Source organism: Oncorhynchus keta, chromosome 1 (genome assembly GCF_023373465.1).
Source record: "Oncorhynchus keta strain PuntledgeMale-10-30-2019 chromosome 1, Oket_V2, whole genome shotgun sequence".
In the NCBI taxonomy this organism is placed as follows: domain Eukaryota; kingdom Metazoa; phylum Chordata; class Actinopteri; order Salmoniformes; family Salmonidae; genus Oncorhynchus; species Oncorhynchus keta.
This window is the reverse complement of record NC_068421.1, coordinates 49634981-49650504: the sequence shown is the minus strand read 5'-3', so window position 1 is coordinate 49650504 and position 15524 is coordinate 49634981. Positions and strand designations below refer to the sequence as shown.

Here is a 15524-nt window from a genome sequence, read left to right as displayed (position 1 = left end):
GGGAGCGGCATGTAGTAAATGCAGTCTGCAGATGGACCCTTCTCCCTAGCCTGCTTCAGTGGCCTTGTTGCTATGGTTACCACCCGTAAACAGTTGGAGCTAGTTAGTAAGTCTGAACAGCTGGGGCTGCAGAATAGTTAAATGTTAAATCTGTCTTTCTCTCTCTCTCTCTCTCTCTCTCTCTCTCTCTCAATTTTCAATTAAATTAAATTTGCTTTATTGGCATGACGTAACAATGTACAGTGCCTTGCGAAAGTATTCGGCCCCCTTGAAATTTGCGACCTTTTGCCACATTTCAGGCTTCAAACAAAGATATAAAACTGTATTTTTTTGTGAAGAATCAACAACAAGTGGGACACAATCATGAAGTGGAACGACATTTATTGGATATTTCAAACTTTCTTAACAAATCCAAAACTGAAAAATTGGGCGTGCAAAATTATTCAGCCCCTTTACTTTCAGTGCAGCAAGCTCTCTCCAGAAGTTCAGTGAGGATCTCTGAATGATCCAATGTTGACCTAAATGATGATAACTAATGATTATATCTTTATGTTTGAAGCCTGAAATGTGGCAAAAGGTCGCAAAGTTCAAGGGGGCCGAATACTTTCGCAAGGCACTGTACATATTGCCAAAGCTTATTTTGGATATTTACAAAGTAAAAATAAATTAAAATGACAATCAAAATTGTCAACGGGACAACAGTAACAACAATAATAACCATACATTCAACAATAACAATAAGCACACAGTAGAGGACATGTGCAGGTTGACTGGTCTGTCAGACACTGTCCCTCATCTTATGGCAGGCAGTAATGTAGTGCGCTGCCAACCCACAGCTCTCTGCATCCTCCCCCAACAGGACGGGTAGCCTATCCTCATCAGGGAGGTCTTTGAAACCTTGAATAAGGGTTTCAAATTTGGGAAAATTACACTCTCTAATTGTTTAATATTTTTGATATTTTGTCAGGAAATGCCGCTCCGTCTCAGGTTCTGCTGTTGTGCAGTGGTTGCGCAGCCTTTCCTCTACAGGGAGCCAGGTTTTCCTGTGTCTACCCTTCTCAATGGCAAGGCTGTGCTCACTGAGCCTGTACTTTGTCAAGGTTTTTTCTAAGGTTTTGATTAGTAAACATGGTCAAATATTTAGCCACGGTGTAGTGTCGATTTAGGGCCAGATAGCACTGCATTGTGCTTGTGTTTGTGTTTCTCAATAAGCAATATAGTTTTTTTTTGACTGTGTTGTAATTTGGTTTATCCTGATTGATTGGAATTTCTGGTCCTGAGTAGAACAGGTTTGTGAACTCAGGACCAGCTTGGTGAGGGGACTCTTTTCTTTGCTCAGCTCTTGGCATTGCAGGGCTTGGTAATGATATGAGAGGGGGTCACTGTATTTTAGATGTTTCCAAACCTGAATTGCTCTTTTTTGAGTTTTTATTATTTGTGGATATTGGCCTAATTCTGCACTGCATGCATCGTTTGTAGTTTTCCTCTGGACATGTCGGAGAATCTTCCAGAACTCTGCATGCAGAGTGTTTGTCCCATTTGATGAAATCTTGTTTTGCAAGTGGACCCCTCTCTCTCTCTCTCCCTCTCTCTCTCTCTCTCTCTGTGTGTGTGTGTGTCTCTGCAGCCCCAGCACTCATCCCTCCCTCTCCCTCTCTACCCTCTCTCCCTCCACAGTCTCTCTGTGATATTAATGTACAGCCTTTTCTAAAGCCCCATTGCTGGCTGTGGCGAGGGGTAATCAGTTAACCTGATTATGCCACTGATGAAATTAAATCATTTCGGTAAGTGAAAATAATAATATGAGTAATAAGTGCGGGGGAGGGAGGTTCACTGATGACATTCGCTGCAGTCCCCTGGCTTACGCTGGGAAAGTGTTGTTTTTTTCCCCCAACCCCTTTCGGGATGGAGCTTTGATGCCTGCCTATCAGAAAGGGTGACATTGTTTGCTTCAATAGCTACTCTATCAAGTTGCATTTTACACCCTGTCCGCTCTGATTCACAAGTCCAGGTCAGGAGAAGTGGAATGATTTGTGTGTAAATGATGGGTGTAAAAACTCCATCTCAAGATGACCGTCTTGTGTGGGCCGTAGCTGGCAGAAGCCGAGAAGCGGGACGTGACAGCAGGCGCGAGTCCACAGATGTTGTGTGGTCATGCGGCTGCTAAGCTTTTACCTATCAGATTAAAGGCTTTGCACCTGTCTCTTGCGTAATAACATTCAAGAGCGCAGCACAATTAAAGACAATTACGGATAATGAGCGCCATCCCTGCTTTGCGCCGCCACTTTGCGGGTCCTCAGCCAGCTGCTGGATGGCGTAGATAACATATGTAATCCAACATTGCGATCGTCATAATGACACCATTTTCAGACGCACAGCCTCCGAGGATGGCCGGGGTCAGACTAAGCTGCCCAGATACCAATTCCTCTGCAAGAGCACCAACACGTAATTGCAAGGCACTGCCAATTTCAAGCATCAATGGGACACGTGTTTTCTAAAAGCGACAGTAAACAAAAGCCCTCTACAAATATGGGGGCGACAACCGGTTTGCATGCTGGGTAAAGTATGCTTTCAACGTCCCCGCTCTCCTGCGAAAGCCAATGTAACCGCTGAGTGATCGGAGATGTTTTTAGTCTAATGGATAAGGTTCGTTTGAAATCTCTCCAATTAAGGATACGTGTGGGGGTTAGTGCATTAGCCGTAGCCCTAAAACAAAAACAGGCATGGCAGGACTGCGGAGCTGACCCGGGCGGGGGTGTACTTGCTACCTGTGTAAAAAATCCAGTCGCCGCGTGGCTGACAAACGCATGATGATGAGCGATGAGCGTTCGGACACCCTTCTGGCGAATTAAACAATGGCTTTGTGCAACTGACCGATCGGGTCGCAGCAGGGCTGATTTGATCTGTTCCGGAGAGTTGCCATTGCGGAGAGCACCAGTCATACACAAATATAATCGATGCCAGTCCTAGGACGCCCCCAGGGAAACTCTGGGTACAATCAACTCTCGTCATTGTCTGCTCTCCCTCTCTCTCTCTCTCTCTCTCTCTCTCTCTCTCTCTCTCTCTCTCTCTCTCTCTCTCTCTCTCTCTCTCTCTCTCTCTGTCTTTTCCTTTCCCTCTCTCAGGCTGGCTGACCCTGAACTAACATTCATTTTTTTAAAACAGTGATTTATTTATTCTTGCATGGCAGGTTCTATCGGCAGGGGAGATTGTATCCACCAACAATCCCGGGGTAGCTAATAGCTTCCGCATGGTATTTACCAAGGAGGGAGATTTTTCGGCTGCTGTCCCCGAAACTGGGAACAGCGGGTAATGATAGTGTAATTGCTCTGTGATTCCTCCACCCCGGTACTTTTTGTTGTCCGACTGCTCGTTCGCTCCGTTCGCTCCGACATCTCTGCACTGATATCCCTGTGTCACCCGCCCAATTGAATTATACTCAAAACCAAATTACTCGTCGTATGTTCTCGTGGCTTCATTTACTACTAGATGTGGTTCGATGAGTCGCTCTCCCACTTCCAGGCCGTTGAGGCGAACTCAATGTGTTGTAAAGCGTGGATGGATGCTCAACGTCAGACATCTCCGAGAGCCTCCTGGAGAAGTGGGACAGCATAGCCTGCCTCTTGTGGGGGAAAACACAGGTCTGTCCTGCCAGTATAACCGGAGGGGGTAGCGTAGTCCCACAACTCTTAACGCGTCTAACACATAGTACATTGATGTCACAGAGGGACTTGTAGAGAGCGAGAGAGTAAGGGAGACTCACACAGCTCTGTCCCATCTTCAAGTGTGGGATGAAATACAGGCTCGTTGCAGCGTTCAGCCCTCAGGGGAACCGCAGTACAAAGAGATCATACATCAGCATTCGTTAATAATCAATGGGGAGGATTCGGCATGGAGCCTAAAACAGCACAAATGCCTCTCATTCTTTTGAACCAAATACTGAAATATTTAGTCTTCTCTGCTGGTGTCAGTACCCATGCTTGGAAGTCTGTGAGGGGGCCTACTTTAGAGGCCTCTCGCTCATGCTTTCTCTCTCTGTCTGTTTCTCACTCATCTTCGCTCTCTTTCTCTCCAACCTCACTTTTTTACTCTCGTTCTCTCTCTTCCTCTCGGATAATCTCTCTCTCTCTCTTATTCACCCGGGATAGCTGCTTACCCCTGCTTGTACCACTCTTCTCCGTGACTCAAACTAAACTGACTGGCCTTATTTCCTCAATCAAGCGGTCTCCAGGAGTTGACATGCCCGTCATGATGTCTGGCAGTTCATGTGAGGTCATTGTCCTTACTCTGAAGATAAGAGATGACCTCTGCTGTAAGGTTGACCCTGTTTTTCCTTCACAGCTGGCTCAGTTGCCGGAGGCGTCTGATGCATATTACACTGCAGGGGGTAGTCCCAGGTTCTCAATGCCCAACCGTGAGTCACGACTCAGCTCTTCTGAGTAGAGGTCAGGAATGAAGACGCTCCAGAGCCCATGTCCAGAAGACTAGCAACAATGGGAGATTCCCCATTCTAATAACACTTAGCATGAAATGCACTGCTAGTTGTAAACCTCTTAACTAGCCCCTCGTTGCTTGATAGCGCTAAATTGGTTCAGCGTGCATGACCAAGTACTACAGTAATTGCTAAATTGCCACAGTGTAAAACAACTGAATGGCTAATTAGCCGTCTAGTGCTGTATGTGTTCCCTCCCTGTTCGAAAGTGCGCTTTGACTAGCATTACTAGTGTTTGTTTATGGAAAGACCAGTGGTGATAGACAAGGCACTTCTCTAATCGTAGCCGTGAGTGTTGTTGTGTCTTGGAGTGTGGTTGGGGTGGGCTTGGTGGTACACAACGGGCACAAGCTGTTGTTTATATTTGTTTGAATACTCACTCACAGGTACTTGAAATTCAGGCTGGGTATTCTGTATTCTAATTGGTCAGCTGTGTTTGTGTGGGTTGCCGCGCCTCCTTAGATTGGCTCAGCCCAATATACCCATTTAGAATGAGGAAGTAGGAGGCTGTTTCTGGGATTACAAAACATTTGCCGGTCAGGATTGCTTTTTCCCTCCTCGGGAGTCGGGTTCCAGTGTCTCCCGTCCCCCGGTGAGTAAGGCCGGGACTTCTTGGGCCTCAGAGGAGTGTAGTTTTGTGGGTTTATCAATTATGATCCCAATATGCTCTGTTGGTTTATCGGAGTTGATCTGTCTCTGCGCCGAGCGTAATCCCAAACTTTAGAGGTGTAGCTGTCTGCCGTTGTTCAGATCAGGATATTCGGTGACTGAATGGTCACTGTCCTTTAGTCCTGTGATAAAGCATATTAGAGGATACAGTTAGGGTGTTGATCTGTCATCAGGTTATACAATATGATATTTAAGGAAGTATTTTATTTTTTATATCCTTCATGCTATTTTCTTCCCTAAGTGTAAGTAGAGGTATGTGGATAAAGCTGTGTTAGAATGAGTACAGTGATCACTCTGGTGACTCTCACGGAACACAGCCTCCATTTGAATTAGTCACATTAAAGCAGGACATGTATTGCTTTAACCAACTACCTAAGAGTGTTGATGAACGATAGCCATTTAGGTACTCTTGCTTAGACTCACTGTGGAGTCGTGCTACTGCAGTAGCGATGTAGCTAGTCAATTAATTTCACCGGTATACATAACCATGTCTCTTTCCTTTGTCCCCTCTACAGAGGACTTGCTCCCGACAGGATTCCCCAACATAGACATGGGTCCCCAGCTCAAAGTGGTGGAGCGCACACGGACGGCCACCATGCTTTGTGCTGCCAGCGGCAACCCTGATCCAGAAATCACCTGGTTCAAGGACTTCCTGCCTATAGACCCCAACGCAAGTAACGGGCGAATCAAACAGTTGCGCTCAGGTAAGGAAGTGATGCACTTTTTGCTTGACTTTCTGTGTCCTGTTGCTTAGCTACACCTTCAGCTGCCCCGATTGATTTTGAAGGATTTTGAAATGGTACAAAAAAAGTGAGCGCACACGATTCAGTTTGTGAGCGCTATAGCTTAGCCCTGAAATGTTATGATTGATACGTGATCACTGGCAGGGTGATTTTGGGCTTGATACTGTTCAATACCTCTGATCGAGGGCAGGACTCACTCAAAAAGGATTCACGAGGACTCAGAAATGTGTCACAGAGAGAGAAAGAGAGGCTTGTTACCCCCACAATACTGTAAGAGGTGCCGCCGTTGATTCAACTTTATTGAGAGACCCAGTAAATAAAAAGTATAATTACATACCTAATTAAATGACAGCCCAAGAGAGGCCCCAGGCAACAGGGGGTAGATATTGTGGGTCGATGATTTGTCATCAGAAAAATCCAATGCATCCCATTTGATTTGCAGCTGCTAATGTAAAAGGGTGAACAACACTAAATAAAGAGTCTGTTGCAATCGAGTTCTTGCCCTATTTATGATCCCTGCGAACTACGCACAAAAACACTTGATTTGTATCCACATTCAAGGCTGGCTAGATATGACCGAAATAGAAAATTGCAGTTTTTATGGACCTTTGACTCTTGGAAATGTAGCAAACAACAAATGCCTGTTTTCTATGACCTTTGGCCCGCCAGAAGTTGTAGCTGAAAATATACACTTCAATTTCACCACAAGAAATCCCATGGTGTCAAAAGAAAGTGTTAGCTCACTTAGATGATGTTGTACAACTTTCCGAGTGCTCCGTGTCCTGGTGTTAGTGGACAGGGTTTACCCTGTGGGGGTATCAGGAGCTCTCAGAGTGCTTTGGAGTGCCGAGGTTGTGTGCAAAATGCTCTTGACTTCCCTATCTGAGGACAGCAATCCACTGTAGGGGATTCCTAGGAAGCAAATGTTTTCCCCTTAATTTATGTTAATGTTTAGGGTCATTTTAGCACACAATCAGAGCTCTCCCTGGGCTCTAACCTTAGGAGGCACATTCATTTTTCGATTGTACGGACAACCATGCATACTGAAACATGATTAGGCTTGACATCCTGAGATGTTTGTGTGTTTGCACCTTTTTGCTCATAGTGAGGCTCAAAGAGTTTCAGAGAAAGGTGGGTGCGGTGGGTTGGTACAGTATTTTCGTCTCGTGAGCTGTCTGATATTGTACACCTCTACCCCGTGTTTGCGTCTCTCACTTGTCTCTCTGTTTCACAATGTCTTTACTTTTCTCTGCACGTCTGCTTTTTGCACCCAGAGCGGATTGCCTCGCTGTATCTCTGTGTGTGTTGTGTCTTGTCTGTCTGTTGAAACGATGACGTGTCACTCTGAACACACATCATGCAGACTTCAACAACCTCCATTTGACCTTCAGCTGACCCACAACAGTTCTCACAACTAAACAATAACAATAACAATAACAAAACGGGACAGCAACATAACTAATTCAACCATATAACTAATTCTCTAACCTGAAGTTGAACTCTATTCGATAATTAAAGTGTCTAAAATGTCAAAATGTACTTCCAATTTTATAAATACATACAAATACATTGGTTAATATTCTGTCCCTGATATGCATCACAGATGTTTTACCTCCTGGCATTTTACAATGAATAAGGCATTTGGCAAATTACATTTTGTCAAGTAACGGTAATAAAGCCAGAAGAATGAAATAAAGTGTAATTAAATACAATTTTAACATTTTAAATTTTAAGTACGGCAGTTTTACACACAAGTAAAGAAGTGCTACATTTACTCAATGATAACATCTTCACTACCTGAACGCCTGTGTGAATATGACATTTTGTGTGAAAAATGTCGTGTAATATTTGCCTTCTCGGGTAATAAAAAACCCACCTAAACAGTGTCATTCCAGAACTCTATCTGGTACTACTCCCGGAGTAAAACCAAACCGTAAAATAAATTGTTCTGTTTTTCCTTCTATCTGTTTGTTTTTCTGTTCCCCTTATAATTTCCAGAAGCCTTTGGTAAGTGTCTAAGTCCACAAGCCCCCCACTGTCCCCGAAGCAGATGGCATTTTAACTACTTTTAAAATGCATGCCCCATGTCCTCTCCCCCACCTTCTTCCTCCCCATCTTCTTCCCTCTGTCCTTTTCCTACCCTCCCTTTTTTTTAACATTAAAAAAAAAACATTTTCTCTATTCCCTCCCACTAATGTGAACCGTCTTTGGCTCCCAGATTTGAGTAGAAAGGTGAAACAAGGACAGGAACCTGGGTGGGGTGTTTGTGTGTCGCACACACTTCTCACCCTCTACTTAAAAACAGTACTATGTTGGCCAAGCTACTCTCACCTCCTCTGTCATATGGTTCTATGTAGGCAGTTTCAAATGCTCTGGCGTAGAAGTTTGACTCGATTATTGAGGTGTAGGACAATGAGATGAGTGTACGAGTATAAAAATATTAAGATGACCTAAAAATCTTAATATTACATTTGTCCCACACACACACACACACACACACACACACACACACACACACACACACACACACACACACACACACACACACACACACACACACACACACACACACACACACACACACACACACACATGAGAAAGCACACAGTCGAGGGCTTCAGTGAACCTGTCTAAAAAGGCTTGGAAAGTGTAGTGGTGACGGGGTGAATTGGAGTTATTTCCAGGTTTTGGGGGCGTTGCAGGAGCGTTGTGTGGCGGAACCTTCCAGCCCCCACGCTGTGGCCAGCTCGACCTTCCCTTCTGTGCCAAATATTTTCTCAAGAAATACTGTTGCTGCTGCCCAGTACTCCCCCACTGTCTTTTAAAGCTTCGTAGCCCTTTTTTTGGGTTGGTTATTTACCACATTTCTACTCTACTGATTTTATCAGAGGCCTGCGTTTTATATAACTCTATTCTATTTTGGGGCAAATTAAAGGGCGTTTCAAATTCATGCCTAGTTGTCTGGTATAAAGGCCTGTTCTAGCGATGATAGCTTTGGGGCCCGACTCTGTTGAAGACGGCTTGCTGTTGCTACTGCAGACCCCAGTCCACCAGCAAGCTGAATTTATGCTGATGAGCAAAGGCCTGCGCACCCAAACCCCCTCAGCTGCGATCATTTCCAGTCAAGCAGCTGAACTCTCATCTTTAATTCCCCTTTTCAAAAGGAACAGAGCAGACGCTTCAAACGCTCAAGGTAGAAGAAATACTTCAATATTGTTTCTCTCTTGAGGTGTGAGAGATGCGTTTCGGATTCCATCTTTGTTCAGTGAAGTTCGGAGGTTGGTGCTTTTTTTTCTCCGCCGAGTACGCCATGCCTCTCTCCGTTTGTTTAAAGCCGAGGCATTCATTAACTTTTCGTTTTGGTGCCAGGCATCTCTTCGTCAGTGATATATGGGAACGTATCCAGGTATGTGTACAGCACTCCTGACACTGCCGACAGTGCCCTTGGAGACATGCATTTTTAAAAGCCGAGGAAGAAAGCTAGAAAAGTTCCCATGGTGGTTAAACTTCCTGAATAGGGGCTGTCTTTTTTTTGCCTTTGCGTGATCTGGTTGCTGGTTGGCTGTTGCTGTAGCCACTTGATTTACCTGCAGGCAGACTTGACCCAGGGGCGATTCTGAGATTGATGGGTCCCCCAATGTGGGTTGGGGGTGGGGGGTACTGAGCGTTCAGCAGCTTACTCTTACCCCTGTCCCTCACAAACACACACTACCATCCTAGTATCACATGCCACTGTGTTTACCACGTACAAAGATGGCGATTTTATAGCCAGATAAAAAAACATGAGCTGCATTTGGACGCAGCTCGTGTAGTGTTGAGCCTCTGGAGACAGTGCTGACTGCTGTGCTGGCAGAGCTGTGATATTTGCATGCAGAATCCCCGAGGTGAGTTCCTCTGGAGGTGTGAAGGAGGCCTGACATTTCTCTCCCGTCCCCATGGCTCCTGACCCCAGGCCCTGGCTGGCCTTGTCAGGCCGGGCAGATTAGCGAGAGAGAAGCGAGGGAGGGACAGAGGGAGCGAGAGTAACGTGGGATGCGTACATATTCTTAAAGAATGAGGTCTCTATTCAGTCTCTTTGAAGCAATGTTTTGCCATATGACAGGTTTGGCCCTAAGATACTGGACGGTTCGGCGCTACAAGCCTGCTGTGTGCTTTATTTCTACACACACACACACAAACACACACACTCACATACAAATTCTGAAATACTAATGTGCATACACACATCATAGATACGAATGGTGGGCAAGCACAGATGCACTAAACATCACAGAACATCATCCAGGGGCAGGGATAGAACAGTAGGAGCTGGCATGATTCAGTCAGACAGATGTACAGATGTGGTGGCGACCAGGTGTTGTAACATCCAGGGTGCCAGGAGCCTAGAGGGGTCTCCATGGACACGAAAAGGTCATCCAGACATCCGGGGGGGGTCAAACCCTGGCACTTGGCCAACCAGCCCACTTTTTTCACACCTTTTTCCACTCCACCTAGCCACATCCACAACAATCCTTCTTTTTTTTTTGCTCCACATGTAGCATTTTACACACACGGTTGGAGGCGTTATGCAGAGTCAATGATGCCACTGCTGGCGATTGCGCAGAAGGTCATTGGCCGTTAAGGTAGATTTAAGTCACTCTCACCTTAAGCCGATCTAGCCACAGTTCACCAGAGCTTAAAATCAGAGTTTATGACTTGCGTGTATTTACTGTAATAATACAGGTGGATCTGGATTGGTGCCACGCACACAGACTGATTTTCATCGTCCTTAGAGGTCAAGCTCAACCAGAGCCCTTCAGTGTTTTTAATTTACATATGCGTTGGCATTGTAAATGCATAGTTAGTCTCTTGAGCACTGACATTTGAGATTTTTCCTAATTTTCAGAGATTAACAAGTCATTCCTTCACTTAGGCTCTGAGAGAAGGATACATCCTATAGTTAGTCTTTTTTTATTTCCCTGTTTCCTTTCTGCTCCCTTTTCTTTACTTTCAGATATGTTTTGTGAAAATGATCATTACATTGTAGGTTTTGATGTTTCTTTCAGACCAAATCGCTTTAAATCTTCCTATCCCCTCTTTTTTTGACTCAGGATCCACAGTTGACAATCCTTGCTTTACAAACATACTTTATTAACCTTAACCTAACCTAACCAAACCTAACCTTAACCAACCTAACCCTCACCTAACCAAACCTGAACTCGTAACGTCTTACTCCTAACTAAAGTTCTGACTTCACTGGAGAACAAATAAATCCACAAGCTTCCTGCTACCCTTAAACTCTAACTCTAACAACTTAACATACCCAAACCCTGTATCCCTTGTCTGTGTTGTTGGATATCTCTTATATGAGCATTTTAAAAGGATTAAATGTTTTGCCAGATTTTCGAAGAACCTGCAAATTATATATTTCTGGGACTGGAACATCCACGGAGAATCGAAAACCATGCAAAACATCCAAGCTCAACACTCAAACCTCCCCACTGCTGGAAGAACAAAGGAGCACTCTGTACCCAGAGCAGGAACAGTAGCCCTGAAACAGAAGCCGTTATAAATCATGTCTGTGGTTCCAACATTGCGGTGGCTTCCTTACTGCATAGTCTCGCCTCACACTTAGCTTCTCTGTAGTGACCAGCTCTGAAAGACAGAGGATAGTTTTTGTGTCTGTGATTCTAGCTCCCAATAGTCACACTGGCACACAGGCCATGGCTGTAGTGTCAGCCACAACAGGCTGCATTAACCTATGACCCCTGTGCGGTGTGCCGCAGGCCTGGGCGCTAAATAGGGCACCTCCGCTGGGCTGGCGCCGCCCTGGTGGCACTCTCAGGGGGTAGCCCAGGGCAGAACACTGTCAGTCTGCTGTTTTGACTCATCCAGAGAGGGAGGGAGATAGAAATACAGGAGAAAGAGGGAGCAAGAGTGGCACGAAAAAGAGGGGAAGAGCATTGAAGAGAAAGGGAAAGCAAAAGTGCGAGAGGAAAAAGAGCAAGGAAAAAAAGAGATAGCACAAGTAAAAATTGGACAATGGCAGAGACTAAAAAGAATAGTAAGAGAGTAAGGAAGAAAGACTGGAGTTAGGTTGGCTCTCTTTTCCCACTCACGTCTCTGTTCCAGGGGGACCTACAGTACGTTAGGTAGCAGCTCAGAACCCCAGGAGAGCCACGCTACCCTCCCAATTAGGTGCCAAACCCAATGTTCATTACAGTTCCTATCCTCTGCCCAGCCTCTCTTCTACAGAGTGTGGGTAGTCTGGTAGGAGTAACAGAGCTGTCAACTGTTTGGCTTCCCACCCCAAGGTCATTTAGCTGGGAAAAGGCTTTACGTGATCTTAGCAGGCATGTCGACTTAAGGCCAATCCTAATTCGACTTGCCTTATCAGTGGGAATAGTGGCAATGATAAAACACACACGCCAAGACCCCAAGCTTCTCTCTAAACCCAGGCACTGCATTGTGTTCCCCCCTTAATATGGCTGAGGAGAAGAGAGGGAGAGGAGGAGATAAGGGACGAGAGTGTGCCCGCCATACTAACTCCCTGTTCCTTTGTGAGACCAGCAGTGGGAGGTCTTTCCAGTCCCAATGAATTTGAAATTTCGCTTGTCAAGATACTCTTAAACACAAAGATAATTACGGCCAATTAGCAAGGAACTGGTCGATTCACCAAACAAATAACTCCTGGCTCCTACTAATGTTAATCTTGAACTAAACTGTTGTCTTCTTCGTTTTGTATCTCTTCTTCCAGAGGGTACCCCCATCCGAGGTAAGACTTTAACTAACAACAAAACTGAACCTTAACCTCTAATCTAACCAGACTTAACCACCCCTATTCAAATGAAGTGACTAAACTGAGTGAGCTCCTTCTCCAAAGAAATCAAGCCTTTTTATATGTCCAGCTAACATTCATATTTTGTCCTTTGTGTCTTTGTCTATGTGTGTGTGTGTCTGTGTTTTTCCCTTGTTGTGTTTCATTCCATCCTTAGCGTATTGAATGTGTGTCTGTGTGTGTTCTGTGTTTGCTAACCCCTTCAATGTGAGAACTACCGATGCAATTTCAATCTGGTGTTGGAGTTGGGGGGTTATTAGGGGTGGTTTGTTTGCTTTTGCCTCTGACATTTCAAACGTTTGGAGATGGCAGGGTGGGTTTTTGGGAAGTATTTGTTGATCTTACCAGGCTAATGAATGCTGGGTAAACTGTACCCCCACCCCTCAGCCCTGATATCCTCTCCCGTTGCAGTGGCAGCCCGGGCGATGACCACATTACGTATGTTAATGTTCCGCCCCGCTGCCGCCTCCTTATGAGTCCTGGCAGGAGACGCTCCCGGAATGTTGGAGTAACTCGCATAAATTACGTTTGATTTCCATCCCCTGCTGCAGTGCGGCGCGGCGCGGCGCGGCTTAGGAACATGAAGTGGAGTACGGGAATAGGCACTGGGCATTTCTAAAATGGCTGTGGCCACTGCATTAAACAGCATACGAGATGCATTGTCCAAACCAAATGATAGGCTATAAGGGAGAGGATGTGACGGTTGAATGGAACACAGGACATTGTGGGAAATTATTGCTACCATGGCTGCGGTGACTGATATGGAAGGTCAAAGTCCACATTGAATTATTCCTATACCCTCTGCCATTCTTGATCATCCAGCTGGGCCACACTTGACGCACTGCCTCCCAAAGGTTGATCTTTGTACTCTATTGTTTTAAAGTGATCTTAACTGTGTTTGAAATAAAATGGCTTCCTTTACAGGGGTAAGCAGGTAGGTAAACATCTCATTTCTCTGTCAGTATTTCACCTCGTATTTTTGGGGGATTGGGCCAATAGTGGCAGGCAGAGATGGGTGTTATTATGATCAACTAGTTCATCTTTTTGTTTGAGGAGTGATACTAGTATTCATCAGTTAAAGATCTTTACCTATCTTTTTATTACCATACATACATTTATTACCATACATTACCATACCAAATCCAACAACACCCCAGTACATGAAGGAGAAATCCTTGAACCAGCAAGCAGAGCCGTGCCTGTAAACCAGCGAACAACCATATTCATAATGTCTGGCATAAAAAGGCGTGGGGAACAAAAGCGAGCGTGAATGATGAACTTTTTCATTTGCATAATGAGATTAACGATCCACAACGGACAGTTCCCTCACCATCGGAGCTCTACTGGAAGCTCCGCTGCAGCCAGTCCCAGAGACCTGAACTGGGTTGGCGATGGCAGAGGGATAGAGGGAGCGGGTGTCTGTCCCCCTATCCCAGATGATTTATAGGGACACGGGTGGTTTGTGGATGCATCAAAGCAAAAGGGATGGTGGGAACTAGGCAGAACCAAAGAGAGTGGCAAGGGTGGGAAGGGGGATTGACTGTACCACCTGTTTTGAGATGTATGAAGTTGGGATCTCTGGATGCTAGCTCCACAGACACCAGTGTCCTTGTAAGTCACAACAGATGCTGTGATACATAGCGGCCACTTGTTTCTTGTTATTTACCCCTGTGTGCGCCCTGAAACTGTGACCAAACTACTGTTAGCACTATTGTCATGCAAGAGTGCCATAGCTGGCCTGAAGAAAAGCAGTGGACTCCCTACCTGCAGTTCATTACAGGTGTGATGAGAGCGTTACAAAACGCCAGATGGATGGTGAAAACAATGGAGTCATGTCTCGGGGTCCTCACATCTAATGACCCTGAAGTGGCGATTGAGCGTGGTCCCAGTGACAGTGAGAGAGGGGGGACAACAGATTTGGACAGAGCTGTCACCTTTCCCTGCTCCTGTTTTCTCAAACAGACTGCTCTGTCTCTCTCTCTCTCTCTCTCTCTCCAGCACCCTTTGATTTGGGAAAGCACCGTTGTCACTGTTCTTAAACACAGTTGGGAACCTGTTTTTTTCTCCCAATGGTGTGAATTGGTTGTTGTGTTCAAAGGTGTGGCTTTAAACAAATGCAGAGAGGATTATGCGAGAAAAGCAGATGAGAGAGAAGGGAGTTGAAAAGAGGAAAAAAGAAGAGGTGAAGAGTACCAGTGGAGAGTGAGAAGGGAGATGAGAAGAATTGAAGAAGAAAAAAAAGGAGAACGCATGCAAGGAGAGATGAAAAATACAGATTCTCTCTCCTGCGCCACTCTCAGGCCTGGACAAGTTCTGCAGTGGCTGATAAACCACAGCCAGCCATCTTGTTGATCTCCTAAACAAATCAATCAGGGCCTGCCAGCTCGCACTAATTGAATTACACAAATGGGACTGGGTGGGTACACATGGCCAAGCCTGCGCACGGAGGCAATGGGGTGGGCAGCCTGTGGCCGCGGGCACTTTCTGGAATTAATCATCTGTCTGTGCCAGACCCCTCCCCTACCTTACCCTCCCTCTCTTTCTCTTCCCCCCCCATCTCTCTCTCCTTCGTCATCGCCACCTCCTAATAGCCTGGCGTGTATTTGTGTGGCGCACGCCTTGGCAGGCCTCTCATTATCACACCTGCCTTCCTCGACACTGCATCAGATCAGCCTACATCTGCTGTTAACCAGGGGAGCTAGAGCTGTCATGGCTGCCTAAGACCCCCATTGACAACATCTTCTCTGGTGATGATGATATGGTAGGGGTGAGGTGGTTGTCTGTTGGGAGTTGAGAGAGGGGA

General features: G+C 45.6%; 1 protein-coding gene across 11 annotated transcripts in view; it reads left to right on the top strand.

The window, feature by feature from the left end:
- The window catches only part of LOC118386029 (receptor-type tyrosine-protein phosphatase S-like), a 286681-nt gene that overhangs the window by 165485 nt on the left and 105672 nt on the right, over nt 1–15524 (top strand). For all 11 annotated transcript variants that reach the window (XM_052526699.1, XM_052526698.1, XM_052526696.1 and 8 more), the window contains one exon: nt 5677–5865. In XM_052526699.1, coding sequence (XP_052382659.1) covers nt 5677–5865 — 189 coding nt within the window. The remainder of the gene's footprint in view (nt 1–5676; nt 5866–15524) is intronic.